The following is a 16,737-nucleotide window of genomic DNA, read 5'->3' as shown; positions in this document are numbered from 1 at the left end:
AAATGGATCCAATCTGGGCTTTCATGAGAACCATAGTAAGTCAATGTGTCTTCTCGGCCCCCTGGTCCATCTGTGAAAAAGACTTTATGATTCTTCTTTATCTTACAGAAATGTTGGCAAACATCTCCTCAAAGGTATGCGTGAGAACTCAAAGCACTGTGACCTTGAACAAGTCACTTCGCCTTTCTGGACCTCAGCTTCCATATCCATGAGACGTAGTGACCTCTCAGGTCCCTCCCAGCTCTAGCATATTATTTAAAAATGAAATACGGTTAGTCCAAAATTCTTAGTGTGTATTTTCACAGCAGCAGATGTGCCAAATCCTGTGTCATGAACTTCTTAACATGTTCAAGCCAAGCCAAAAAGAGCTCGGACTTGACCATCTGGGTTTCAGAATGTCATCAACAGCTCTCATATCCTCCAAGTTTATTTGAAGATATATTTTATATGAAAACACTAAACATAAAAGTCACAGTTGATTCTGAAATGTCTAATGATCTCTACAGCCTTTCAAAATAAAATGACAGGGTTGCAATACCCTTTGTTCAAGAGGAAAATGCTAAGCACTCAGAAAGTTACAACTGTATCAAACTTAGCACATAGAAAGCCGCTTCAGTTTGAACCCTCAGAACCATCCAGAGCAGGACAGTTAAGTAAGACTTCACTGTGAGAAGGTGCCACAGCAGCCCCATCCTCCGCCACTATTGCTCAGATAGAGGAGGAAGCTGGGAGAGCTTGCAGAGGCTGTAAGTCGTGAGACAGAACCACACCTGTCAGCATGCCTTCGTCTACCACACAGTTGCCGTCAATCAGGATGGCATCGCATGGCATTTGCACTTTGTTCCCCGTCAAAACTAATAGATCTCCAGGTACCAGGAAGCGTGATTCCAGCTCTTGGACTCCAGCTGAAAGTGTGAGATGGCAGAGTCAAGTCAGATTTTTTTTCCCCACAAAAACATAATCTAACAACTCCCTTAATTGGACATCAATGAAAAAACAACCAGGACATTTTTAAAAAGGAAGCTGTTCCTCAACATTGATTCAAAATCTGGAAACAATAAGGAAAAAAGTAAAAAATTACATAAAATAAAAACCTTTGTGTGGTGAAACAATAAATAACTAAGCAGAGAAAAATACTAAAGACAAATTCAGAAAATATGATTGAAACTTATATTACATTATATTACAAAAGATTAACATTGCTGATATATAAAGAACTCCAGAAGAAAAGAGAAAGATGTATAGCAAATGACTATAGCAAAATTGCTAGAGATGTTAGCATTCTACATGTGTGCACGCACACACACAATGCAAGGGGGATGTTAAACATTTGAAGAGATCTCCTTCTTATTCATAACTTAAAAATTCCAAGTACCTTCCCGCCTGCCTGCCTGCCTGCCTTCCTTCCTGTCTGCTTTCTTGTAGCTCTTTCCTTCCTTACTCAGCCCCAAAGCTATAGACGTTCAACAAGCTAGGTATCCTTGCAGAAAGCTGGGGATGTGGTTGGCAGCCTGCTGCAGGTGTTGGAGACTAACCAGGATGGACAGGTGTTTACCTGGTGTGGGGCATGTTGTCAGAGCCCAAGGAGGGAGAGAAGGGCCCTATTGGTGACAGTGGCCTGGTGTGAGCTGTTGGAGTCCAAGCAGTGAAGTGGAAGTGGGGGAGAGCATCAGTAATGACAGATGATGGGTTACACCCAGCAGGGATTGATAGAATGAGTAGATAAAATGAGGCTAATGAGAGCCAGGTTTCTTATGAAGAACGGAAGTTACAAATATAGATGGAAATAAAACTAGACTGAACACTGTGGTATTGGATTAGAATTGGAGACAACAATGTAAACTGATGGTTTTCAATAGACAATAGATAAAAAATAAAATAGATATAAATGAATATGTATAATACATATATATAATATGTTTGCTTGTCTTTTTTATACATATATTTGCTAATTCTGTTCTCTGAGAAGGACTAGGAATAATGAAATTCCAATAAGGATGTGCATATCTAGTGCCCAAATTTTGGTTTCTAAATTCTATTCCTCCCCACCCCCCACCAAAAAAAATTAGCATTTCTTAAGGAAATGGCTGACTACAAAGCTGTCCAAAAAAAAAAAAAAAAAATCATATAAGCTGGAACATTTTATTGCACCATTAAGTAAAACCGTACTCAAAGAAAGATGGAGGCAGATAGAAAAAACATCAAAGCCAACTTAACAGGCTCTCATTGCCCAAATCTGAAATGATTTAAACATCAAGTAAATAATGATAAATGAACTATAACCCATAAAACAAAATAGGAATTCATGAGTCCATATGACTTAAGTAAACGGTAGATAAATGGGAAGAAAAGATGTAATTAGAAAATCATGATTTGGCAACTATCAAAGTAATAATTCAGCTAAGAAATGGCAATGGATACTACTAGTGGATAAATTTAATGAGGATGGCTTGTTTATATAGTCTCAAGTATCTCTCAACAAATCAACTATTAATTACAAAGGACAAAAGAGTAAATTTACAATGGAGAAAGATACTATTTAATCAAGTGATCCAAAGTGATCCAAATTAATATCATTAGTAATGGGACAAATTTAAATTATGTACCACCTGAGAGGAAATGATGAGGACATGATGTCACCTCTATGATATTTCAGCCCAAAGTGCATAACCTGAATTTAACTATGAGGAAACACCAGACAAATCCAAATTGAGAGACATTTCACAAAATAACCAGAGTCAAAGAAGTCAAGATCATGAAGTCAAGGAAAGATTGAAGATTAAAGAGATGTGTCAAACAATATTTCTGTATAATTCCAAATCCTCTCTTATAAAGAACATTATTAAGACCACTGGAAAAACTTGGATGGGGTGTGAGCACCAGTTGCTATTAACATGTCAATATTAACTTCCCGATGTTAATGGTTGCACTGTCATTTATGTAGAAGAATGTCCTTGTTTGAGAAATATACACTACAATAAGTAGGAGTTGCAGAGCCATATGTTGGCAACTTACTCTCAAATGGCTCAGGGAAAAAGTTATTTGAACTATTCTTGTAACTTTTCTGTAAGTTTTAAGTTATTTTCTAAAAAAAGAAAAAAATAAATACATCTAACATTGCCCACCTAGCTAATTAGAAAAAGGTAAAAGTTTGCCAGCATATTCTGTCAACAGGTCTATGAGGAAACACACATTTCTGGCACAAACGCAAGCTGGTACAATCTCCATGGAAAGAAATTTGGCTAGATGTATCTAGCAAAAGAACATACATGCATTTATTCTTTAACTCAGCAGAAGATAGACTATGCCAAAGATAGACTGGTGGAAATAAGAAAAGGCAAATTTATGCACAGCCTTTTGATTACAGCACTATCTTTAAAGTAAAAAACTAAAAAATAAAATAAAATCCTTCAATAGAGAACTGATTGAATAAACAATGGTTTACCCATACACGAGAGTACTAGAAAACTGAAATAATGAGCAAAAAAAAAAAAAGTTATATATTCTGCTATGAAAGAATCTCCAGGAAACATATTTAAGTATGTAAATACACCTGAAACTAATATAATATTGTACGTCAACTATGTTTCAATATTTTTAAAAAGCAGGTAAAGCAAACATGCCAGCAAATGTGAGCTAAACCTGTATGGTATACCCCTGTTATGCAAGCAGCAGTGTAAATATATACACTATTTTGTATATAGACTATATAGAAATGGATATTATATATCATTTCTTTGTATCTTTTCAATGTAAGAATAAATCAGAAACAAAAAAAATTATTCTTACAGAGACAGTGAGTGCACAAGGTAGAGAAAAGAGGGATAGGAGCCAGATTTCCTGAATGTTTTGACTTACAGGTTTAACTTTTGAACCATGTAGATATTTGATATAATATCTGGGTTTTTTTTTTTAAGATTTTATTTATTTATTTGACAGAGAGAGATCACAAGTAGGCAGAGAGGCAGGCAGAGAGAGAGGGGGAAGCAGTCTCTCCACTGAGCAGAGAGCCAGATGCGGGGCTTGATCCCAGGACCCTGAGATCATGACCTGAGCCGAAGGCAGAGGTTTAACCCATTGAGCCACCCAGGTGCCCCTGATATAATATCTGTTTTATTATTTGATATATTATTTGATATTTGATACATTATTTGATATATCTATATTATTTTATCTTTTATTTTGATTTTTTATATAATTTATATATTTAATATATAATTTTATTGAATCTATGATTATATATTTTATATCATATATATTTGTGTATGATACCCACATAAGCTAATACAAAAATATATTTGAAAAGTTAACACTAAAAATCTAAAGCAAAATGAATGAGATAAACCTATTGAGTTGCTGATATAATCATACAGAGAACCGTTTCAAGCAACTTTGAAACATAAGTGTTTTTTTAAACATATAATTTGTACAGTTCATATGGTATATCACAAACAGAGGAAAAGAAAAACTCCAACAAAATCTCAAATTGTTTTTAGGAATTATATTCTTTCCAGGTGTTTTGGCTTTCAACTCTGAAATTACTATATATGAGGTATAGAGAAAATGAGTAATTTGTTGCTGTCATTGAGAATTGCAACTTCTGAGATAAAGGAGAGACTAAAGTAAAATCAACAAAGTTAAGTAAAAAGCCCGCAGTTCTAAACTTGAATTAGAAATGTCAGAAGATGGGAGTCCTGCGTGACTATCAGTTAAGTATCCAACTCTTGATTACGACTCAGGTCACGATCTCAAGGTTGCAAGATTGAGCCCTGTGTCAGGCTCTGGGCTGGGCATGGAGCTTGCTTAAGATTTTCTCTCCCTCTGCCACTCCCCCTACTCTTTCTCTCTCCTCTAAAAAGAAATGTCAGAAGACTAAATCTGTCTTCTGAAAAGGCCAAGCAATAGTGACTAACACCATAGTGAGCGCTCTGGTTGAGGTCTATAATAATATATAAGAGCTCTTTGGAAAAAAGGATGTGTCCAGGTTTGGAGCAGGAATTGTCCAAGGTAAGTTTGGAATATCCTATCATATCAGAAAGCAACAAAACTTTTAAAGGCTCCAGGGGTCATAGCAGAAGAATTCAGAAGCCAACTTGAGGAGGCACTCAAAAGCCAAAGATGAGAAAATTCGAGCACAGTAAGAATAAAAATTGCCATGGATGGAAATGTGTCGACCCATATGATCGCATAATGACACTAAAAAATCCTTTAAGGAATGCTAGAGGATCAACCCATTATTCTGAAAGCTGGTACATAAAAGGAAATAATCAAATATTAATCTTGTCTTTCTTAAACAAACTGAAACTCAGGGTAATGAAATAGTTGAGGAGAGTGTTTTTCTTTATATAAATATTCCACTTAGTATGTGAAAATCATATGATAGAAGTAGGAATTTCAAACTCTTAATGAAATAGTTAGTCTAAGTCATAAACATTTATGTAGGCTAACATCACAAAAAGAGGATAATCAGTATGTATCTCTCATTGGAACTATGCAATGTCAGCTATGAAATATTCTTGTCAAAAACTCAAGCCTCTAACAACCAATTTACAGGAAGTGTAGACCACAGAAAATAGTGTTAAATAATTTTATGAATATGTAACCAATATAATCTAAACTGTAGAACCCCTAGGAAGAACTATTTGCTTTCCTCAATAAAAATTTGTGAGGAAAAAAGTAAGATATAAAGGAAGGAATGTGTAGAGTTCAAAGAAACTAGAGACTTATCAACTAATAGCAAGATGTGGGCTTTATTTGAATATTATTTGAAAATATACGGATGTATAAACACACACTTGTGGTTCAATTGGGAAAATTTCCACTCTTCTATGTAATTGATTTTTTTAAATTATAGAATTATTTTAGTTTTTTTTAGGTAAAAGAATTAAAAAGGAATCTTTATATTTTACATATACACTGCATTTTTTTTCACATTAAATTACATGATATCTGGGATAATTCAAAAATAATCCAGAGAGAGGGATGAAAAAGATTCAGTGTGTTATGATTGTTGAGTCTAAGTGATCGCTATATGGGATTTCATTATCATATTCTTCCCATTGTTGTATGTATGCAAAACATTTCATCACAAAAGGTTAAACAAGAAAATGATCAGGGTGTTTTTAAAAGGGGAAGTTTTACTTCAGCCACAAAAAGGAGCAGGTCTATCTTCCCATCCGAAACAAATGCGATATATATATATTCATATATGTTTCGATTCATATATGTATCGATATTCATATACAAAATATATGAAACAGTGGTTTTAAATACCTAACATAAACAACAAAAGACAGGAAACAAGTGAAGGTGCCCTACAATTGCTCAGTTTACTGTCTTTAGAGAGTTCCCAGGCCATTGTGCAGGAAGGGGAAACCCAGACAAAATCCAGAGGTCTCCCTGACTTCAGAATATAGACATGACAGTCTATAGAGACTAATCATCACATGCATTTGAAGAAGCTACTAGGAAATGAACAATTGAACATATACCTTTTGAACTACCACTCACGATAGCATCAAAATCATGAAATATTTAGAAATGCATCTTAGAATGTGTAAGACCCACACACCGAACACTGCAAAACATCGCTGAGAGAAATCAAGGACCAAATTAACAAAGATTGAAAAATGGAGACATATACCATATCCATAAGACAGAAGACCCAAATTTATTAACATATCCATTTTTCACAAATTAATCTATAGGTTCACCACAATCCTAATCAAAATCTCATCTTTTTTTTCTTGTTAGAAATTGACACTTTGATTCTAACTCAAAGGTTCTAATATCAGAAAAGCAACACTGAAAAGAAGAACAAAGCTAAAGGACTAACATTATCCTATTTAAAGACTATTTTTTTTCTTCATTCACCCCTCCTTTATTTTTTTTAAACTTTATTTTAGTTTTTCAGTGTTCCAAGATTCATCATTTATGCATAACTAATTATAAAGCCATTTGATGGCATTGGTATAAAGCAAGCAGATAGATGCTTAGAACAGAACAGGGAGTCCAGAAACTGGACTCATCTGTGTATGAGCAATATTTGACCAAGATGCAAAGACAACCCAGTGGAGAAAGGACAGTCCTTTCAACAAATGGTATTGAAATATTTGAATGTCTATTTGCAAAGAATGAACTTCAGTTAAAAAAAAAAAAAAAACCTCGAAATGCAATCCAGATCTAAATGTGAAAGCTAAAACTGAATATTTTAAAAAACAATGTAGTTTTTGTTTTGTGTTTGTCACTATTAATCTCTAAGGGAGACTGCCCATCTATCATGAGTTTAACATTATTTGATAAGACTGACCATATAAATTATGAGTTCCCAACAGCATTCAACTATCAAGTAGAAGAGTTATATACAAAATAAGAATAAAGCAGATGTTGGAAGTCCAAGTGAATTTCAAAAACAGTTTTCTCACTGTCCAACATGTCTTCCCAATTCTGTCATTCTGTTGTCTCTTCCTCAGTGTACATTTAAGACCTCAGATGAAGTTTTTTATGGCCTTTAATAGGAAAGACTCCTAAACACTTCGTGGTATTAGATCCTGGCTTAAAAGAGCCCCAGAATGACTGTGGAGAAGACCATCATCATTCTCCTTCACAGTGGGCAGAAATCCACCTATTACATTAAGTTTCCTATCATGCCTGAAAAGAAAGATTCCTAGAAGACCAGATCTATGCTAATTTATAAAAGGGAGCAAAGAATTGTTCTGAAAGATTGCAAGTATATTTGCCCATTAGAAGGACATTATTATGTCCATCATGATGGACATATATTATGTCCATCATTATTATCATTAATGATGTCTAGTCTGGAGAAGGCCTTTTATATCTGGAGAAAACAAAACAAAACAAAACAACATCACTCTATATTTTATGTAACATTTTGATCCTGATACCTAAATCATTTCTGCTTGGGCTACAAATTTATAGATTTTTGTTTGCTACTTTGTGTTATAAGAAAATATCTGTTGCAGTTGTTAATTATGGCCCCCTTTCCTGGGAACCAGATAGATATGTTCATAGGATTGGAAAAAGAAAAACTAGAATTATATCCACCAGCCCGTTCTTATAATTACTATCCCATTTTGAAAAATGTCGATCGTTTCTTGATAAAATGCATTGTTCAGATCATTTTCTTCTTTGTACTCCCTACCCTCCTAAGCAACAAAGTTGTTAAAAACTGTTAAATCTGTTCAATCTACTCTAACCTTTAACAAATTTCCCAGATGTGTAGAATTTCCAAGCAGGGCTCCTGCTTGTAACTCTTCATATTGAGAAGGATTTGATGAACTTATTCTAGAAAGAAAGTAACTCATATTTTCCTATTGTATTGTTATAAAAATGTATTTTTGAATCTCAAAAAGTACCTCACCTCAATTTATTGAATAGATATTCATTAAAAACTTACATATGAAACACTTATTTACATTAGGACACCACAGAAAAGTTTAATAACCTTGGGTTAGTCAAAGGGGTCTTAGATGTAATGCAAAAAGCAAGGTCTACAAAAGGAAAATTTGATAAACTGTACTTTAACAGAAGTAGAAATATCCACCCTTTGGGACACATTGTAAAGAAAATGGAAACAATAAGTCATAGAGTGAGAGAAGATCTTTACAAATCATATTTCTGATAAAGGCTTTGGATTCAGAATATAGAAAGAACTTCTTCTCGAAAGCTAATTAGAGAAAACAACATAATAAGCAAAAGATTTGAACAGATACTTCACCAAGAAGATATATAAGAAGAAAATAAGCACTTGAAAAGATGGTCAGTGCCATTAGTCATTAGGGAAATGCAAATTAAAACTACACATCTGTTAAAATGGCTAAATTTTTAAAAAATGACCATACCAAGTATAGACAAGAATGTGGAGGCCCTACAATTCTCATACACTGCCAGTAAGAATGCAAAATGGTACAAACACTTTGGGAAACAGTTGGGCAGTTTCTTAAAAAGTTAAACATTTACCTGCCCATATGACCCAGCCATTCCACAATTATGTATTTTCCCATACAAAATGAAAGTGTATGTCCATGCAAAGACTTGAACTCAAATTTTCATTGAGACATCATTTGTAATACTCTAATACTAGGAACAATTCAAATTTCCCATCAGTAGGTGAATGGAAATACAAACCAATCTATCCATATACCGGGGTTCGCCTCAGGAATAAAAAAGGAATAAACTATTGACATATTTAACAAAAGGACACATTTTAAAATAATTATGAATTTTATCCTTGTAAAATTACCCCAAAATATGTTATAAAAGACATAAAAATGCCTACTGAATAATACCATTTATATACAGTTCTAAACATGCAAAATCATTGACTAAGGATGGGGATGGGGAGAGAGAGAGGTTGAGAAGAGGGATTACAAACAGGTACAAGGCAACCTTTGGGAGTACTGAATAGTCATTATCATTATTGTGGTGATAGTTTCATGGATAGTTACACAGATGTACATAAGTTAAAATCTATCAAATTGTACATTTTAAATATGCTCAGTTATATGTCAATTTTATCTCAATAGAGTTTTTTAATGTTTATTTTATTTTATTTTATTTTGATTTTTTTTAATTTACTTGACAGAGATCACAAGTAGACAGAGAGGCAGTCAGAGAGAGAGGAGGAAGCAGGCTCCCTGCTGAGCAGAGAGCCTGATGTGGGGCTCCATCCCAGGACCCTGAGATCATGACCTGAGCTGAAGGCAGAGGCTTTAACCATTGAGCCACCCAAATGCCCCAGTAAAAAAAAAATTTTTTAAGGCAAAAATGCCTCAAGCACTTTATTCCGTTAGGTAAATGTACAGAAAAAAAAATGCATATGAAGATGAGAGTAGTAGAAACAGAGATAAAAATTTAAGTCCTGTTTTGATTCATACGAACACACACAGATCTAAATTAATGAGACTTACCTTTTCTCCGACATACAGAGACTGTAATACTATTATGTGACTCAACTAGACGGTGAAGTTTTACAGATTGCTGAAAGAGAGGAACGGAAAATAGGAAAAGCCTTATTTATTTGAAGATACATCCAAAGTATTAATTCAGTAAAGCATTAGTCTCTTTAAAGATAGAACACTGTCTTGTGCCTGACTGAATACGTTGGCTAAAAACGAAGGACTAAGTAGCCGATCAGTCAACAGAAAAGTCATCCAGCTTGCTGTCCTGCTTACCAACAATAAGTATGTGTTCTTTGGTAGAAAGGAATTTCCCAGCCTGCTTGGTTCACTCAAAGTCGTTTTTGATATCCATAAATTTGTCTTTAGGTCTTTCAGTTGAGAACATCAAGAACTTTAATCATTCAAGATATGTGTTTATACCTAAATAGCTTCAAGAACTAAGCATTATTTCAGGCTTGAGTTATCTCACATCAGAGTTCCTAATCTATAACTTTATAAGGAGTTTGGTGGTGCCTGCTATTTCCTCATAGTCTATGTTGTATTAATATATGAAATACATAGGACACTGAGAGTGAATCCATAACAAGATAGAAAAGAAAGATATAATAAGATTATATTAGATTTCACATTAATTAAGAAACTGTTGTGTAAAAGAACTACCTGCTTCTAGGAGTTAAAACTCCTAATCATTTAGTGTATTCATTTTTTTATTCTGATTTTGCTCTTTAAGACACCCCCTAAATCTCTGATATTAAACATTTACAGATCTGACTAATATGTCCTAAGAATGATCAGTAGAATAATATAAGGTGAAAGATAGAGTGTTCTATTGTTAACTTATTCTTTTATTCATTTTTGCATTCATGCAACCTTATTAAACAACCTTTATGTGCCAGGGACTATGCTAAGAAGAGGAGATGCAATGGTTAAAAAAGAAAAAAAGGATATGATTCTTACCAGCAAGGAATTTACAACCCACTGGGAAAAATATTTTTAATCAAATAATCACAAACATAAAGGCATCATTACAATCAGAAATAAGGGGGGAAAATGTTCTTTTGGAGCATATATAGCCAATGGAAGCAGTAAAAATCTTCCCGAAAAAAGTGGCTTTGAATCAAATAGATTGTTGAATCTCTGAATGTCAAACTCAAAAGAAATATTTGGATTTGAAATATTTATAAATTTTAAAGTCACTTTAGAATTCATTGGTATACAGTTACAAGAATAATGAAGAATCTCTTAATATAGTCACGTGAAAAGGACAACAAGACATAGTGTTAGTAGAAGCAATAACAAAACTGGGTAGGAAATGATATAATGATGCTACCTGATGCTAATATAATGATGCTATAGTTTGCATATTGTTTTGATGTTGAGACACTCCTCCCCAAGGAAAAGCCAGGTAGAAGAGGAGGAACTATAAAAAGAGACTGAGAAAGAACTACTAGAGAGGATGACAGTGTGTGTCTCTGAAGCCTAAGGGAAAGAGCATTTCAGAAAGAAGCAATGGAGCAGTTAACTGTCAAATGCAAGGAAAGAGGGTTAGCGAAAGCTGCAATGCGAAAAAAAAAAAAAAAAATGTCCACTGTGGGAGGGGGACTATAAAATCAGCAAACAAAAGACTGACAATCCAATAAAAACTAATGGAGGACATGAATACAGTTCACAGTGAAAAAATACAAACAGCTTAGGACATGACCAAGTGCTCCAATCATAATGGAAACATGCTGTTAAAGTTATGGGATTCTATTTTCACTTATATTAGCAAAGATAAGGAAAACCAACACCCATCTACTATTGGGAGGAGTGTAAATTGTTTAAGAGGCATTTTGACCACATCTATTAAAATAATATATCTAGTTTATAATTATAATTTCAAGTATAGAAATTTTATATCTCCATACAAGTCATATATAAGGAGACAATATACCTGTTATATACATAACTACATGTAATATGAATTATGCATATTCATAATTTATATATATTTATAAACACACATATATGTGGAGGTATAGACAGGTATATGTGCAAGAATTGTCATTATTTTAATAGCAAAAAACTAGAAACGATCTAAATATCCAACAACATAACTAGTTTAAAAATTATGGTACATCTAGAGAAAACACATTTGTGCAGATTTGGGATGATATTTAAGATATATTAGGTGAAAAACGCAAGTGCAGAACAGTGTGCATAGTGTATTTCCATTTGTGTGAAACAAATTAGTGTACATGTGTTTAATACTGCTAAACATTATAGAACATTTGGACCCAGTGGATGCCTTCAGAAAGGGGATCTGGATACTGGGAGAACCAAGGTTGGAGGGATATTTATTTTTTATTTACATTGTATTGTCCTATTTGAGTCTTTTAAAAATTATGTCCCTGTATTACTCCTTCTACTAAGAAAAAAAATAACTAGTTTAAAAAAGGAATATAAAAAAAAATTTAGGGGCGCCTGGGTGGCTCAGTGGGTTAAGGCCTCTGCCTTCAGCTCAAGTCATGATCTCGGGGTCCTGGGATCGAGCCCCGCATCGGGCTCTCTGCTCCTCAGAGAGCCTGCTTCCTCCTCTCTCTCTGCCTACTTGTGATCTCTCTCTGTCAAATAAATAAATAAAATCTTTTAAAAAAAAATTTAAAGCTAGCTATGGCATTAGGATTATAGTGGTGACCTTAACAAGAGTTTTTTTAATGGAGTCGCAAAAGTGAAAATCAGGTCAATATAGCGAAAAGTGAGAGGGAGATCAGTAAGTCATGAGAGCATGCATAAAGAATTTTTCCTACAAAAGGAAGAAGAGAGGCTGAGTAGTAGCTAAACGTAGAAGTTTTATCAAGAGAGGGGATTGTTACTTCCCTTGAGCATGTTTAATGCTGATAGAAAGGCCATTGGGGGAGTGATGGAGGAGGTCCACTTACAGTGACCATGTAAGTACCCTGAGCAGATGGAAAAGGATGCTATTGCAAGCATAGGCAGAGGGCCCTTTCTCCTCTGTAATAAGAGGGCAGGGCAGAAGGGAAGCAGAGACAGGGTCATTTGGGAGTTTGTGGGTGGGGAGTTGAGCAAATTCCTATCTTATAGTTTCTATCTTCTTTGTGGAACAAGAGGGGAGATTATCTTCTGAATTAGAGGAGTGGAATAAGAGTAATTAGGCATCTCATAAAAAGTGAGGAGAGTTTGGTTTGAAACCTTACTTTTGAGAATGGGAGACTGTGATCAACCAATCTCTTCTACATGACTTTTTCCCAAAAGCACTTAGACCCCTTGATGTGGGCATAAAGAAAGACAAGTGTTGGACTCAGGCTTTAATGAATAAGTACCATCCAAACAACATGGGCAAAAGAGTCATTATTAAATAGACTCTTCCACCTTCCACCCTCTCCCACTACCTTCAGGATCTAACAGTGCTATCTGCATATATTTTTTCACTTACTCACAATTCATAGAATTTGTATCTTCTAACTGATCAGCCTGAGTAAACTAGAGGGAAAAACATAACTTGGAAGGCTAGAAATTGGGATGTGAGAGAAGGAAAAGGAATAACATTATTTGGCATAAGTACTTGTGTTAGATATTCACAAACCTGATCTCATTTATTGTAGAGTTGGCAATAACTATTTTCTGATTCTTCTTTCTAACAAAATTTCAATAAAGTTCCTACTGATCTCTTTCTGTGGCCACAAGATTGGTGGGAAAAACTCACCTCTCTGAGATCATAGACCGTCAAAGCTATGGACATGGTGGACATAATTATGATGGCAAAAGCATATTCCTTATAGTCTTCACTAAACCACAAACAGACACTGAAGAGTTGAAATATGTAAAATGGATTTAAAACCTGTTGGCAGGAAAACAGCAAGACAAAAGGAATAATTAGTCTTCACATTAGCTATTCATTGACTTGTTTGCTTTCATAAATCACCCTATACAATATTCTCATTCTTATTACATTTATTCAGCAATTATCATATGCCAGACACTGTACTAAGCAACTTTACTTGAATTTTCTCTTTTAATTTCCATAATTACCTTATTACCCAGAAGCTATTACTTATCACCATTGAAAAGGTGGAAAAGCTGAGTCTCCCAGACCTTGACAAACTTGCTCAACCTCACACAGCTGTAATAGCCACAGATTAGGGCTTGAACCCAGGCAATCTGGCCCTGGAGCCCTTACTTTTAATCACTATTAACTTTATCATTTACAAAGTAGTGTCTCATGGATCCTCATACTGACCATCGCAAGGGTGTTGGGTGTGAATATTTCCAGGTCCTGTTTACATGTACTGGCCATAAGAAGGCTGAAATTAAGACTCCAGGTTTACAAAGTTAAAATGTTCTCAAGTCTGTTGTTCTTTCTTATGACACACCATCTACGATCTTCAAAGCCATCAAAATACCTTAGATTAATGGCTAAGTTGAAGACCACAATTGCTCATAAGTAGAGAGCCAAGCTGAAAGTGGGAAACTTGTCACTGAATATCTAGAACACTGTGGAGAAAGGAGAGGCTAACTCCAACAGTCGTTAGCCTGTTTTGGTTTAAGACTTTTTGTGCCCTTACTCCAATACTTTCTAGTTTCTTTCTATTTGTTTAGGATGGGAACATTATTCCTTGACTCTGGTTAGGGAAGGAACACACAGAAACATTTCCTTTCAGTTTCTTTTGCTTCCTTCCATTCCTGAAAGAAAACTTGCTAGAAATATTCAGAAAGTACCTTGAATTTAGTATGTTTTTTATAAAGGAAGTAGTGAAGTACAAGAAAAGACCCAGAGTACAGCTGTACAGTTATAGTTTCATAATAATCATGGCTAAGTGAAAAATAAGCCCAGTAGTAGAGTCAAAGAGGAAAAATTCAACTCATCAAATGATGTTTAAGTCCTTTTTCTCCTCCCACACACACATTGAGATGGAGAAAACTAGTAAGTCCAAGCAGATGTTTTTCTTCCTATAATTCTAGATGTTGAGGAAATTGTATATTGTGTTCATAAGAAAAGTTCTGAGTTTTTTAAATTTTTAATTATTATTTCAGTTTGACAAATTTGAGACAGACTAAGAAACATAGGATTAAAAAGGAAAGAAAGAGAAGAAATATATGTTTATCCAGTTATAAAAGGATAAGTGGATACATCAGCATCATATCTTATACTATATCAGGCAACATGTACAAAAGATGGTCTCTGAGAAAAAGAGTAGAAGAGAGATATGAAGAAACTATACTTCGTATTTTTTTAAAATATCCCAAATTACAGTTATGTATTGACAAGTAGCATTCCTGATCTTTTAACTAGAACTGAATTCCTTTATTCTCCAGCCGGGATGAAGAGAAAGTACTGATTACCTCCTTGATGAGTAGTTTCCAAATTGGTGTGATTTCAACATCAATAGTATTAGGCCCACATATTAACCTCCTACAGAGAGAAATCATAGATCAGTTAGTTATTAATAATAAAAATGAAACCCACTTTTTACTTGTTCACGAAAAGTTCTTTTCACTCTCTCACAATCAACAAAAGTCCCCCTTGTTACATAATGTCCCCGTCCTTTTCAAAATAAGTGAAGAAGGGGAGAGTTCCCAAGGCCAAAAACAATAAACTTGATCTTTTTGCATCTGTTGAATTGACTCTTCCTCAGGTCTAAATATTTCCCTGATGGCAATTTGGGTATTTAATTTAGCCATTGCCTCATTAAGGTAGTTTTGAGATTGGCCCTCTCTCAACTCTGTCCCCAACTTTGCCTCTGTGGATGTGGGATGGAGGGATAATTACAAGAAAATCGTTTTACCTTCCTACACTTGTTCAGCTGTGGGAAGCTGCAGAATTTGTTTTAAGAAAAGATGTTGGGGACATTAGGCTGCCGGCAAGATAGCAGAGGAGTAGGAGACCTAAGTATCGTCAGGTCCCAGGAGTTCAGCTAAATAGTTATCAAACCATTCTGAACACCTACAAACTCAACAGGAGATTGAAGAGAAAAAGAGCAGGAATTCTAGCAACAGAAAATTGAGCACTTTCTGGAAGGTAGGACATGTGGAGAAGTGAATCCAAAGCAACATACAGGGGGAGGGGCCTGCTCCTGGGAAGTGAGAGAGCAGCAGTGCACAAAATCAGAACTTTTAGAAGTATGCTCCCCTGAAGGACATCTCTCCAGAAGCTAAGCAGGGGGTGGAGCCCTCTGGGGACAATGTGGTCTCAGAACCCTCAGGGTCACAGAGAGACTAGGGATGTCTGAGTGTGGCAGAACCTCCAGGTATCAGAGCAGGGAAGCCAGATGGAGAGATGGAGACAAGGAGTGGTCTCTCAGCTCGAGGTTACCTTAAACTGTGATCCAATGCACAGTCGGACCACTGCTCTTCAAGCAGCTACCCCACAAGTGGCAGATCTGGAGAGATCCCTTCCTTCCTCCTCTGAAAGGAGCAGTGCGGGAGCACACTGCAGGAATCTGCTGGGTTTGGAGACTCCAAACCGGGTTGTGCACCATAGACAGAAATGCTCAGTCACAGGCCAGGTGAGTACGAAGCCCAGCCGGGGACCAGGGAGAGGGAGTGATTGACTGCTTTTCTCTGAGGGTGCACTGAGGAGTGGGAGGCTAACATTTTCACTCCCATCCTTCAAAGCTCTATGGAAAGCATTCAGGAACAAAAGCTACCAAGAGGGGCACCAGAGAGACTCACTGGATTAAGCCTCTACCTTCAGCTGAGGTCATGATCCCAAGGGTCCTGGGATTGAGCATCAGGCTCTCTGCTCAGTAGGGAGCCTGCTTCCCTCTCTGTCTCTTCATGCCTCTACCTACTTGTGATCTCTAGCTCTGTCAAATAA

At 35.5% G+C, this 16,737-nt stretch overlaps 1 protein-coding gene across 3 annotated transcripts in view; it reads right to left on the bottom strand.

Annotated features, from left to right (window-relative positions):
• The window catches only part of ATP13A4 (ATPase 13A4), a 126,432-nt gene that overhangs the window by 50,252 nt on the left and 59,443 nt on the right, over nucleotides 1–16,737 (bottom strand). For all 3 annotated transcript variants that reach the window (XM_059163121.1, XM_059163122.1, XM_059163120.1), the window contains exons 6-9: nucleotides 15,264–15,333; nucleotides 13,627–13,761; nucleotides 9,930–9,999; nucleotides 771–905 (exon numbers count right to left, since the gene is read on the bottom strand). In XM_059163121.1, the coding sequence (XP_059019104.1) occupies nucleotides 771–905; nucleotides 9,930–9,999; nucleotides 13,627–13,761; nucleotides 15,264–15,333 (410 nt within the window). The remainder of the gene's footprint in view (nucleotides 1–770; nucleotides 906–9,929; nucleotides 10,000–13,626; nucleotides 13,762–15,263; nucleotides 15,334–16,737) is intronic.

This window comes from Mustela lutreola, chromosome 2, assembly GCF_030435805.1.
Source record: "Mustela lutreola isolate mMusLut2 chromosome 2, mMusLut2.pri, whole genome shotgun sequence".
Taxonomy (NCBI): Eukaryota; Metazoa; Chordata; class Mammalia; order Carnivora; family Mustelidae; genus Mustela; species Mustela lutreola.
This window is presented reverse-complemented; position numbering and strand designations above follow the sequence as displayed.